The sequence below is a fragment of the Cherax quadricarinatus genome, chromosome 55 (assembly GCF_038502225.1).
Source record: "Cherax quadricarinatus isolate ZL_2023a chromosome 55, ASM3850222v1, whole genome shotgun sequence".
NCBI classification, from domain to species: Eukaryota; Metazoa; Arthropoda; class Malacostraca; order Decapoda; family Parastacidae; genus Cherax; species Cherax quadricarinatus.
The window spans coordinates 24,871,242-24,884,761 of record NC_091346.1 but is presented as its reverse complement, the minus strand read 5'-3'; the positions used below and the strand labels follow the sequence as shown (position 1 = coordinate 24,884,761).

General features: G+C 43.4%; 2 protein-coding genes across 6 annotated transcripts in view; one reads left to right on the top strand and one right to left on the bottom strand.

Moving 5' to 3' along the window:
• Positions 1-13,520, top strand: part of LOC128698978 (uncharacterized) — a 254,009-nt gene that overhangs the window by 36,295 nt on the left and 204,194 nt on the right. The gene's annotated exons all lie outside the window — the stretch shown is intronic.
• On the bottom strand, positions 795-3,042 carry LOC138854344 (uncharacterized). The gene has a single exon (XM_070096941.1). The coding sequence runs from the start codon at positions 2,850-2,852 to the stop codon at positions 1,167-1,169; it is 1,686 nt and encodes a 561-aa protein (XP_069953042.1). The 5' UTR covers positions 2,853-3,042; the 3' UTR covers positions 795-1,166.

The window sequence follows — 13,520 nt, the reverse complement described above, 5'->3', positions numbered from 1 at the left end:
GATGCTGTTTAGTGGGACATTACATGAAGAAAAGGTTGGAGTGTTACACTGAACTGGGCCAGGACCGTAGTGTGACACTGAGGGACGTACGATGGAGTGGAACACTGAGATATGCACAGGACCGTAGTGGAACACTGAGATGAAAAGGGTGTCGTGGGACACTGAAGATGGCCTGGTTGTAGTGTACACTGAACAGTGTCGTGTGACTGACTTCGTGTCGTGAGAGGCAGTTGATTGTAATTTATTATTATAAAAATGTTATTTATAATTTATTGTTTTAGCATAGAGATATATATATATAGTGACAGTAGTGTCAAGAGTTGTACCCTGTGTAGGGTTATTAATTATATTTTAGTAAAATGCTGATTATAATTTATTATAGTAACATGTACATATTATTATTATATCATAGTTCAAATACCTCTAGACCAAAGATAGTTGATTTTTATATATTAAAGATTAATTGATTTTAATGTGTGTATTTATGTATCCCGAACTCTTTATTACAAAAGAAGTAAATCTTACCGTTTTCATTTAAAAATTACTTTTTTTGTAATACACGTCTACTGGCTTTAGAAATATTATGTACCTGAGCGCCTCGCTGTACACACCTAAGCAGTAGGTACCTGACCACCGAAGGGTACACGTCTACTGGCTTTAGAAATATTATGTACCTGAGCGCCTCGCTGTACACACCTAAGCAGTAGGTACCTGACCACCGAAGGGTACACGTCTACTGGGCTGCCAATCTTAGTTATTGGCTTTTCAAGAGGTTGAATATCTAAAGCAGCTGCTAATGATTAACATTTATTCTACGCTAATAATACATAATCTTAACTGGGGATTTATGAATTACCTTAAATTAATGTAGGAGTCAGGGTTGAAATATTTCGACTCCCTTAATACTGGTCTATGTTCAAAATGCATGAATGGAATTTGTACATTATCTGTCGTGCATGACAGGAGGTAGGAGCTTTAGCTACGTCCGTGGTGATGGTGAGTGTAGTGTAGTGGTGAGTGTTGTCATGATGCCTGGTGCTGTGCTGCTAGGCCGTGGAGGTGTCAATTAGAACGAAGCGGCATGCCACTTTGCTCTTCACCTGGCCAAATGGCGTGCCACTTGGCCTGAAAGTGTACATTTCTGATAGTGATAGAGAGAACGGGGGTTAGTTGGGGGTGTGGATGGACGAGGTAAGAATATCGAAGGTAGTCTCAACATACTGGGAAGCAAGTTCCCTCGTCATTTTTTGCGTGTAATAGTCGAGAGAATAGCAGAGGCGTCCTCTAAAGGTCTGAAGTGTGTGTTGGCAGAGCGTAGGCATGAACTGACAAGAGACAGAACGTAATACTTTTGCCACCTCCACCTCTTCCCCGGTCCCTGGGAAGGTGCTACTCAAATTACCCATGTTGGTCACTGTATAATGATTATCGTTGGCAGAAGGCAAGCCCAGGTCGGCCAACAAAGAATTGAAACGAAGGATGAGGATAAGACGCTCACTCATAGGTTGTACCTTAAGAGGGCGTTTAGAGTCTGTTAGGTGGTAATGGACGATAGTGTGGACTCCACGGGTGTACTCCCAAAAGGCTGTCAGATCGCTACGCCGAGTAGGGAATTTTAAATCCAACAAAGATATGTGGCAGCCAAAGGAGTTTTCACGTAGTGGTTTGGGCCAGTATCTCCTCATATTAATAGCTTGTTGTGAGTACATGTTAGTTGCATCTATATTACTGTTCTTGGCTAGAATCATCTTGTAAAGAGCAAGGTTAGCCGCTGCCGTGAAGGCAGAGTTTAACGTCACACCTTCCATTTTACACCGACGGAGTAGTTTGTGTGTGGTAGTTTCATCCAGGTCATTCTGCACTACGTGTGTGGCGGACGCTCTCTCTCTTGGCATTTTATAGTAAGTCGTATAATTCCACAGTGGGAGCCCAAGCGTGAGCACCACTGTGAATAAACGCTTTAAGAACATCCCTATCACAAACCAAATTGAGGTGAGTTGATCACCAAACTCGTCTTGAAGGGGCACTGAAAATGTTCCTTCTTGACACAAACTAACGTCTTTTCCCTGAACCAGGGCATTGAGCACTTTCAGGAACACCTGACAAAACTTCATGTTCGTGCTTCCGTCGCTAACATTGTGGTGGAAGCCAAAAATGCAAACATATTTGTATTTTAAATTGTGGTTGGTATCTACAACACAACCTTGGTCAGGGTCGAGGGTAACGAAGCGAGCGAACCAGAGCGGTCCCTCATGGACACGATACCGCCGGCAGAGCAGCGTCTGGACAGTAGATTCCACGTCCTCTGTTGTCAGTTCCTCCACGTCCACCACCTCCCTCGTCATCTCTCTCCACCACAGGTCGTCCTCAAGGTAGTCCACATGCAATCGAAGGTTGGGCATTTTTCTGAACATCAAAACAGACGCACGTTTAAAGAGTTCAAAATCGAGGGGAACTCTGGAATCGAGCCAGAGTGAATACACCGTGGTCATGCAGCCGTAATCATGAGCCATAGTCATGAATCTCTCAGCATACCCGAGCCGTCGAACCCAGCGTCCAGGAGATGGCTGACCGTCTGAGACGGTCGTTCCAGTACATGAAGGCGGAATCTGTAGTGAAGCCGAGCTGGGCCTGTCGTCCAAGACTAAACTGGACGATTTGTAAGTTTGGACTTTATACTTGGTGTTTGTTATGTAGGCTTGTGACGAGGGTACAGCCGACGTGTGTAGAGACGTGTTGCCGTTGGTTACTATATGCATCTTCTGACTCCCATCCACACCTGTCCCGTTGTCGGGTATTCCCGACACCAGACTGAAGGCCGAAGATACACATGTCTTCAAGAATGTATCCATGTTTCGTTATCTTGAACTACAGACGATGCAATTGCAAGCTTCCGTTCTGCACGTTTCGCTCAACACATATTACACACACGCAGCCCGGAGTTCCAGGACACAGAGGGATGTGTGTATTTATATATATATGTCTACACACAGGTGTATCCAGGCAAGGAGCGGGTGTTGTGAGGACGCAGGTGTGAGGGGGTCTGGTCCCTACTGCTTAGGTGTGTACAGCGAGGCGCTCAGGTACATAATATTTCTAAAGCCAGTAGACGTGTACCCTTCGGTGGTCAGGTACCTACTGCTTAGGTGTGTACAGCGAGGCGCTCAGGTACATAATATTTCTAAAGCCAGTAGACGTGTACCCTTCGGTGGTCAGGTACCTACTGCTTAGGTGTGTACCGTGAGGCACTCAGGCTCTTACTGCTCTAAGGCCGGCTCAGCAGCCCCCACATTGGGTTTGATGACGCACCCAGTGGTACTGCCGGCCGGCAGGTTAACTATTTAACCGCTAGTTTGGCAGGGGCCGCAACATGGGGGCCTGGGGTCCCGGGTTCATCTCCCGGACAGGCCCCCATATATTACAAAAAAGTAATTTTTAAAAGGAGAGAGATTAGATTTACTTCTTTTGTAATAAAGAGTTCGGGATACATAAATACACACATTAATAAATTAATCTTTAATATATAAAAATCAACTATCTTTGGTCTAGAGGTATTTGAACTATGATATAATAATAATATGTACATGTTACTATAATAAATTATAATCAGCATTTTACTAAAATAATAATTAATAACCCTACACAGGGTACAACTCTTGACACTACTGTCACTATATATATATATCTCTATGCTAAAACAATAAATTATAAATAACATTTTTATAATAATAAATTACAATCAACTGCCTCTCACGACACGAAGTCAGTCACACGACACTGTTCAGTGTACACTACAACCAGGCCATCTTCAGTGTCCCACGACACCCTTTTCATCTCAGTGTTCCACTACGGTCCTGTGCATATCTCAGTGTTCCACTCCATCGTACGTCCCTCAGTGTCACACTACGGTCCTGGCCCAGTTCAGTGTAACACTCCAACCTTTTCTTCATGTAATGTCCCACTAAACAGCATCTGACGACTTCGGCCCACAGTTGATCAACGTAGACGGTGAGTCCACAGACATCACCGGTAGGTACCGTGAGTGCCTCACGGTACCTACTGCTTAGGTGTGTACCGTGAGGCACTCAGGCTCTTACTGCTCTAAGGCCGGCTCAGCAGCCCCCACATTGGGTTTGATGACGCACCCAGTGGTACTGCCGGCCGGCAGGTTAACTATTTAACCGCTAGTTTGGCAGGGGCCGCAACACTCAATATACCCCAGCACCCACCAGACTCAATATACCCCAGCACCCAGCAGACTCAATATACCCCAGCACCCAGCAGACTCAATATACCCCAGCACCCAGCAGACTCAATATACCCCAGCACCCAGCAGACTCAATATACCCCAGCACCCAGCAGACTCAATATACCCCAGCACCCACCAGACTCAATATACCCCAGCACCCAGCAGACTCAATATACCCCAGCACCCAGCAGACTCAATATACCCCAGCACCCACCAGACTCAATATACCCCAGCACCCACCAGACTCAATATACCCCAGCACCCAGCAGACTCAATATACCCCAGCACCCACCAGACTCAATATACCCCAGCACCCACCAGACTCAATATACCCCAGCACCCAGCAGACTCAATATACCCCAGCACCCAGCAGACTCAATATACCCCAGCACCCAGCAGACTCAATATACCCCAGCACCCAGCAGACTCAATATACCCCAGCACCCAGCAGACTCAATATACCCCAGCACCCAGCAGACTCAATATACCCCAGCACCCACCAGACTCAATATACCCCAGCACCCAGCAGACTCAATATACCCCAGCACCCAGCAGACTCAATATACCCCCTCCAGAACCCCAGGCTTCACCAGTGACAATTTTTAACTTCTGGATTTCTTGTGATTATTAAATATTATCAATCTTAATCTGCGGTGGATAGATTGGTCTTCCTCATTATTATTATTATTATTATTATTATTATTATTATTATTATTATTATTATTATTATTATATTCTACTTCTTTCCTTTTTCTTCTTCTTCTTCTTATTCTTCTTCTTCTTATTATTATTAGTAGTAGTAGTATTGGAAGAAATAATAGTAGTAGTAGTAATAGTGGTAGTAGTAATAGCGGTAGTAGTAGTGGTAGTAATAGTAGTAGCAATAGTAGTGGTAGTAATAGTAGTATGTAGCGCTCTTGCAGTGATAGATCATAACATTAATGGTATAGAGTAGCGACAAGTATATGGGTAAGCACACGTGTCAGCACTTGGGTATCTATTAAGGAGAGGTTTTGCCTGCACAGCAGCTTTGTTCAACCTGATGCAGCGGTGACAACTGTATTGGAGACAGTTGCAGTGAAGTTATTTTGAGGTGATGAGTCTCTCAGCCTGAAGATACTCCGTCTCTTAGCCTCATATCAGACGAATTGACCATCTTCTGTCAAGGTTGAGGGACTGACCAGTTATCCAGGCTGACGAATTGACCATCCTCTATCAACGTTGAGGGTCTGACTACCTTCTATCAGAGTTGAGGGACTGACTACCTATCAAGGTTAAGGAACTAACCACCTTCTATAAAGGTTGAAGGACTGACCACCTTCAGTCATACTGGGGGACTGGCTACCTTCTATCATAGTGAGGGACTGACTACCTTCTATCATACTGAGGGACTGACTGCTGTATAGTCCTTGTGGCTTAGCGCTTCTTTTTGATTATAATAATAATGAGGGACTGACTACCTTCTATCATACTGAGGGACTGACTACCTTCTATCATACTGAGGGACTGACTACCTTCTATCAAGGTTGAGGGACTGACCACCTTCTGTCATACTGAGGGACTGACTACCTTCTGTCAAGGTTGAGGGACTGACCACCTTCTGTCATACTGAGGGATTGACTACCTTCTATCAAGGTTGAGGGACTGACCACCTTCTATCATACTGAGGGACTGGCTACCTTCTGTCAAGGTTGAGGGACTGACCACCTTCTGTCATACTGAGGGACTGACTACCTTCTGTCATACTGAGGGACTGACTACCTTCTGTCATACTGAGGGACTGACCACCTTCTGTCATACTGAGGGACTGGCTACCTTCTGTCAAGGTTGAGGGACTGACCACCTTCTGTCATACTGAGGGACTGACTACCTTCTGTCAAGGTTGAGGGACTGACCACCTTCTGTCATACTGAGGGACTGACTACCTTCTGTCAAGGTTGAGGGACTGACCACCTTCTGTCATACTGAGGGACTGACTACCTTCTGTCAAGGTTGAGGGACTGACCACCTTCTGTCATACTGAGGGACTGACTACCTTCTGTCATACTGAGGGACTGACCACCTTCTGTCATACTGAGGGAATGGCTACCTTCTGTCAAGGTTGAGGGACTGACCACCTTCTGTCATACTGAGGGACTGACTACCTTCTGTCAAGGTTGAGGGACTGACCACCTTCTGTCATACTGAGGGACTGACTACCTTCTGTCAAGGTTGAGAGACTGACCACCTTCTATCAAGGTTGAGGGACTGATTACCGTCTGTCATACTGAGTGACTGACTACCTTCTGTGGAGGTAAAGGGACTGACCACCTTCCATCATACTGAGGGACTAACCACCGTCTACCCAGGTTGAAGGACTAACCGTTTTCTATCAGAACTGAGGGACTGATCATCTCAAAATTACGTCTCCACTTCTATTTCTAGTATTGCTGTCTCTATATCTTACTGAAGAAGCCTGCTGAGTAGGCGAGTGGGCAATCAGTTTTGATCCAAGGATGGGGAGGATACCAGCTCCAAGTCCTCTCATCAAAAGCCCTTCATCGCCATAAAGGCAACCCCCCCCGGCCCCTCATGAAGGTTGAATATTTATGGAATGGACAGGGGACGGCTGGTAATTTCATGGGGGGAGGGGGGTTACATAACCCATTTTTAACAAGTGATGGACTGTACTCGTAATTCCTCGACCCGATCTTTTAATTGGCTCGGCCGGCGGATTATTTTGGGTTAATTGGCCTACCCGATGGATTATTTTAGGTTAATCACAGTTCAGGTGGTGCGGGTTAGCCAGGGTCGATGTGCCTTAATTTCTCTGGCGTGTAGGGAGGTCAGGTGAATTCCTTGGAAACCGGGAGGGCAAGATATGCCAGGAAGTGGGGCGAAGATATTTACCAGACAAGGAGAGAAAGCCATCCATCAGAAAATGGGAAGAGGCAGGTCACTCAGATATCACGAGATATAATAGAACTTTACGATGCTTTTATATTTTTCCTGCTTGCCTCTGAAAACTTGTAAAGAAAACACAAGTTGTAGAGGAAGCGTGTGTTGGAACAGCGTTGCGGTGAATGTACAGCTTTAGGAAGACTTGTAAAATACTGTGTACAGCTGTATCATGATTTGTTGAACAGTTCCTGTTCCCAGTCATCCAAAGTGTGAATTTATATAAATAATGTTACACGAATACCGACAGCTTAAATGGAATGAAGACAAATTGCAGTTACAGGAAAAATTACTTTTAGAGAATGTTTTGCCAGTACACGAGTCTTTTTTGAAGTTTCATGAGACTGACTTGAGAAAGCTTGTTGTACCGGAGTAATATTCTAAACTAAGTTTCCTATGTGATAAATGGTTTTGAAAGCCGACAAGTTGAAGATTGAGACACTTGTGCAGCATATGTTGCACAAGTGTCTCAATCTTCAAAGTTTCCTATAACTGCAGTTTATGTCCTTGTTACAAAGTGCTAGGGGTTAACAAAATGTAATAAATTTCGTGACTCATACATTTGAACTCTACAAGCGTTACTTTTTCTCCATGTGGACACGACGTAAGGCTTGCGGGGCACGGCACGTAAGTTCCCCCGTCTTCTAATAACATGTTCATTTTTCCACTATAATCTACCTTGTCCATAATTACTATTGCATTTGCTTTGTCTGTTTCGTAAGGTGGAATCTAGGATCTTTCTTTAATTCATGGTATAACTTAACAAATCTTTGAGGACAATTGTGTTGCAGAGGTCTGAGCTTTGCTCAGACCTCTGCAACAGATTAGGTAAATGCAACTGTAAGATTGGGTAAATTAGGTAAATGCAACTGTAAGATTGGGTAAATTATTTAAATGCAACTGTAAGATTGGTAAATTAGGTAAATGCAACTGTAAGACACTCATGCTACACAGACAAGCTGTAAAACAGCTTTCAAATGTATGAGAGGAGAAATGTTAATTAAGTTCGGTTTGGGACACCAAATGTCTCAGGTTTTTCCAAGCGATAGAATAAAATACGACGTATCACAATGTACTGAAGAAAAGACGACCATCTTACCTAACCAAAGTATACATGAAGACAGCTTCTTGTAAGACCCCAGTCATGTCAAAGCGCATGCAACCAAAAGTTAAACAGCTGAGTGGAATAATGCTAATTGATAGATCGCAGATCTTGGCAAAGAAATCTTCGCACATATTATGAAGAAACAAGTCACCTACAGTGAAATGGAGTTGCCTGTCGGTTATTGTCTTACTTTGCCAAGCTCTAATTCTTTATAGAACGGATTTTCTCGCTAATGAATTACTTTTGGAATGATGAGAGATAATGTTTGAATTCGGACACAGGTAAATCAGTTTTGAGTTTTGATTATTAAAACTCATTAGAAGAGTGTATCATGTTCAGAGTTTCTTTGATATCATATCCAAAGACCGAAAGCTTGTAGAGAAAGTGCGTTCTTGTAGTTAATGTAAATACGATGCTACAGTTAGCAACGGTGAAACAAAGAGAACATCTGTTGGAGTAGGAGAGCCATTAACAGTAAGGAGTAGGAGAGCCATTAACAGGAAGGAGTAGAAGAATCATTAACAGGAAGGAGTAGGAGAGCCACTAACAGGAAGGAGTGGGAGAGCCATTAAGAGGAAGGAGCAGGAGAGCTACTAACAGGAATAGTGGGAGAGCCACTAACAGGAAGGAGTAGGATTAGCCATTAGCAGAGGAGTCAATACTAGAGCCAGGAGTAGGAGAGCCATTAAGAGGAAGGAGTAGAAGAACCGTTAGCAGGAAGGAGTAGGAAAGCCACTAACAGGAAGGTGAGCCATTAACAGGAAGGAATATTAGAGCCACTAACAGGAAGGAGTAGGAGAGCCAATAGCAGGAAGGAGTAGGAGAGCCATTAACAGGAAGGCATAGGAGAGCCACTAACAGGAAGGAGTAGAAGAACCATTAACAGGAAAGAGTAGGAGAGCCATTAATAGGAAGGAGTAGGAGAGCCACTAGCAGGAAGGAGTAGGAGAGCCTAACAGGAAGGAGTAAGAGAGCCATTAACAGGAAGGAGCAGAACCATAACCAGCCACTAACAGCAAGTAGAGAGTCATTAACCAGCCACTAACATGAAATAGAGAGCCATTAACCAGCCACTAACGTGAAGTAGAGAGCCATTAACCAGCCACTAACAGGAAGGAGCAAGAGAGCCACTAACAGGAAGGAGTAAGGAAGATAAAGCAGTCTGGAGTGACAGATAATAAAGAATAGATATCAGAAGGAAAAAACACATACAAGTTAGGTTAATATCTAGTTTGAGGAATATTTTATCCCCATCCTTTTTTCATATAACTACTGTATTTTATTATTTTATGTATCTACTGTGTTAGCAAAATTTTATTATCTGAGCTGTTATGGTAATCACAAATTACTCTTCTTTATTTTATTGAGCGACAGCCACTCCCATCTTAATTTTATTAATTGCCCCGGTGTTTGGTGTGAATATAATGTAAAGTGTAAAAGAATGTGTAAGAATAGGTGGAGAAGACTTACTTCAGCCTGTAACAAGGGCAAGATTTCTTACTGCCTGTAACAGCAAGAAGGTTTCTTACTGCCTGTAACAGCAAGAAGGTTTCTTACTGCCAGTAACAGCAAGAAGGTTTCTTACTGCCTGTAACAGCAAGAAGGTTTCTTACTGCCTGTAACAGCAAGAAGGTTTCTTACTGCCTGTAACAGCAAGAAGGTTTCTTACTGCCTGTAACAGCAAGAAGGTTTCTTACTGCCTGTAACAGCAAGAAGGTTTCTTACTGCTTGTAACAGCAAGAAGGTTTCTTACTGCCTGTAACAGCAAGAAGGTTTCTTACTGCCTGTAACAGCAAGAAGGTTTCTTACTGCCTGTAACAGCAAGAAGGTTTCTTACTGCCTGTAACAGCAAGAAAGTTTCTTACTGCCTGTAACAGCAAGAAGGTTTCTTACTGCCTGTAACAGCAAGAAGGTTTCTTACTGCCTGTAACAGCAAGAAGGTTTCTTACTGCCTGTAACAGCAAGAAGGTTTCTTACTGCCTGTAACAGCAAGAAGGTTTCTTACTGCCTGTAACAGCAAGAAGGTTTTTTTTACTGCCTGTAACAGCAAGGTTTCTTACTGCCTGTAACAGCAAGGTTTCTTACTGCCTGTAACAGCAAGAAGGTTTCTTACTGCCTGTAACAGCAAGAAGGTTTCTTACTGCCTGTAACAGCAAGAAGGTTTCTTACTGCCTGTAGCAGCAAGAAGGTTTCTTACTGCCTGTAACAGCAAGAAGGTTTCTTACTGCCTGTAACAGCAAGAAGGTTTCTTACTGCCTGTAACAGCAAGGTTTCTTACTGCCTGTAACAGCAAGAAGGTTTCTTACTGCCTGTAACAGCAAGAAGGTTTCTTACTGCCTGTAATACCAAGAAGGTTTCTTACTGCCTGTAACAGCAAGAAGGTTTCTTACTGCCTGTACTGCCTGTAACAGCAAGAAGGTTTCTTTTCTTACTGCCTGTAACAGCAAGAAGGTTTCTTACTGCCTGTAACAGCAAGAAGGTTTCTTACTGCCTGTAACAGCAAGAAGGTTTCTTACTGCCTGTAACAGCAAGAAGGTTTCTTACTGCCTGTAACAGCAAGAAAGTTTCTTACTGCCTGTAACAGCAAGAAGGTTTCTTACTGCCTGTAACAGCAAGAAGGTTTCTTATTGCCTGTAACAGCAAGAAGGTTTCTTACTGCCTGTAACAGCAAGAAGGTTTCTTACTGCCTGTAACAGCAAGAAGGTTTCTTACTGCCTGTAACAGCAAGAAGGTTTCTTACTGCCTGTAACAGCAAGGTTTCTTACTGCCTGTAACAGCAAGAAGGTTTTTTTTACTGCCTGTAACAGCAAGGTTTCTTACTGCCTGTAACAGCAAGAAGGTTTCTTACTGCCTGTAACAGCAAGAAGGTTTCTTACTGCCTGTAACAGCAAGGTTTCTTACTGCCTGTAACAGCAAGAAGGTTTCTTACTGCCTGTAACAGCAACAAGGTTTCTTACTGCCTGCAACAGCAACAAGGATTCTTACTGCCTGTAACAGCAGCAAGTTTTCTTACTGCCTGTAACAGCAAGAAGGTTTCTTACTGCCTGTAACAGGAACAAGGTTTCTTACTGCCTGCAACAACAAGGTTCCTTACTGCCTGCAACAGCAACAAGGTTTCTTACTGCCTGTAACAGCAAGAAGGTTTCTTACTGCCTGTAACAGCAAGAAGGTTTCTTACTGCTTGTAACAGCAAGAAAGTTTCTTACTGCCTGTAACAGCAAGAAGGTTTCTTACTGTCTGTAACAGCAGCAAGGTTTCTTACTGCCTGCAACAGCAAGAAGGTTTCTTACTGCCTGTAACAGCAAGAAGGTTTCTTACTGCCTGCAACAGCAACAAGGTTTCTTACTGCCTGTAACAGCAACAAGGTTTCTTACTGCCTGTAACAGCAACAAGGTTTTTTACTGCCTGTAACAGCAAGGTTTCTTACTGCCTGTAACAGCAAGAAGGTTTCTTACTGCCTGTAACAGCAAGAAGGTTTTTTACTGCCTGTAACAGCAAGGTTTCTTACTGCCTGTAACAGCAAGAAGGTTTTTTACTGCCTGTAACAGCAAGAAGGTTTCTTACTGCCTGTAACAGCAAGAAGGTTTCTTACTGCCTGTAACAGCAAGAAGGTTTCTTATTGCCTGTAACAGCAACAAGGTTTCTTACTGCCTGCAACAGCAACAAGGTTTCTTACTGCCTGTAACAGCAGCAAGTTTTCTTACTGCCTGTAACAGCAAGAAGGTTTCTTACTGCCTGTAACAGCAAGAAGGTTTCTTACTGCCTGTAACAGCAAGAAGGTTTCTTACTGCCTGTAACAGCAAGAAGGTTTCTTACTGCCTGTAACAGCAAGAAGGTTTCTTACTGCCTGTAACAGCAAGAAGGTTTCTTACTGCCTGTAACAGCAAGAAGGTTTCTTACTGCCTGTAACAGCAAGAAGGTTTCTTACTGCCTGTAACAGCAAGAAGGTTTCTTACTGCCTGTAACAGCAAGAAGGTTTCTTACTGCCTGTAACAGCAAGAAGGTTTCTTACTGCCTGTAACAGCAAGAAGGTTTCTTACTGCCTGTAACAGCAAGAAGGTTTCTTACTGCCTGTAACAGCAAGAAGGTTTCTTACTGCCTGTAACAGCAAGAAGGTTTCTTACTGCCTGTAACAGCAAGAAGGTTTCTTACTGCCCGTAACAGCAAGAAGTTTTTTTTTACTGCCTGTAACAGCAAGGTTTCTTACTGCCTGTAACAGCAAGAAGGTTTCTTACTGCCTGTAACAGCAAGAAGGTTTCTTACTGCCTGTAACAGCAAGAAGGTTTTTTTACTGCCTGTAACAGCAAGGTTTCTTACTGCCTGTAACAGCAAGAAGGTTTCTTACTGCCTGTAACAGCAAGAAGGTTTCTTACTGCCTGTAACAGCAAGAAGGTTTCTTACTGCCTGTAACAGCAAGAAGGTTTCACTGCCAAGAAGGTTTCTTACTGCCTGTTTTCTTACTGCCTGTAACAGCAAGGTTTCTTACTGCCTGTAACAGCAAGAAGGTTTCTTACTGCCTGTAACAGCAAGAAGGTTTCTTACTGCCTGTAACAGCAAGAAGGTTTCTTACTGCCTGTAACAGCAAGAAGGTTTCTTACTGCCTGTAACAGCAAGAAGGTTTCTTACTGCCTGTAACAGCAAGAAGGTTTCTTACTGCCTGTAACAGCAAGAAGGTTTCTTACTGCCTGTAACAGCAAGAAGGTTTTTTACTGCCTGTAACAGCAAGAAGGTTTCTTACTGCCTGTAACAGCAAGAAGGTTTCTTACTGCCTGTAACAGCAAGAAGGTTTCTTACTGCCTGTAACAGCAAGAAGGTTTCTTACTGCCTGTAACAGCAAGAAGGTTTCTTACTGCCTGTAACAGCAAGAAGGTTTCTTACTGCCTGTAACAGCAAGAAGGTTTCTTACTGCCTGTAATAGCAAGAAGGTTTCTTACTGCCTGCAACAACAAGAAGGTTTCTTACTGCCTGTAACAGCAAGAAGGTTTCTTACTGCCTGTAACAGCAAGAAGGTTTCTTACTGCCTGTAACAGCAAGAAGGTTTTTTTACTGCCTGTAACAGCAAGGTGTCTTACTGCCTGTAACAGCAAGAAGATTTCTTACTGCCTGTAACAGCAAGAAGGTTTCTTACTGCTTGCAACAGCAACAAGGTTTCTTACTGCCTGTAACAGCAAGGTTTCTTACTGCCTGCAACAGCAACAAGGTTTCTTACTGCCTGTAACAGCAACAAGG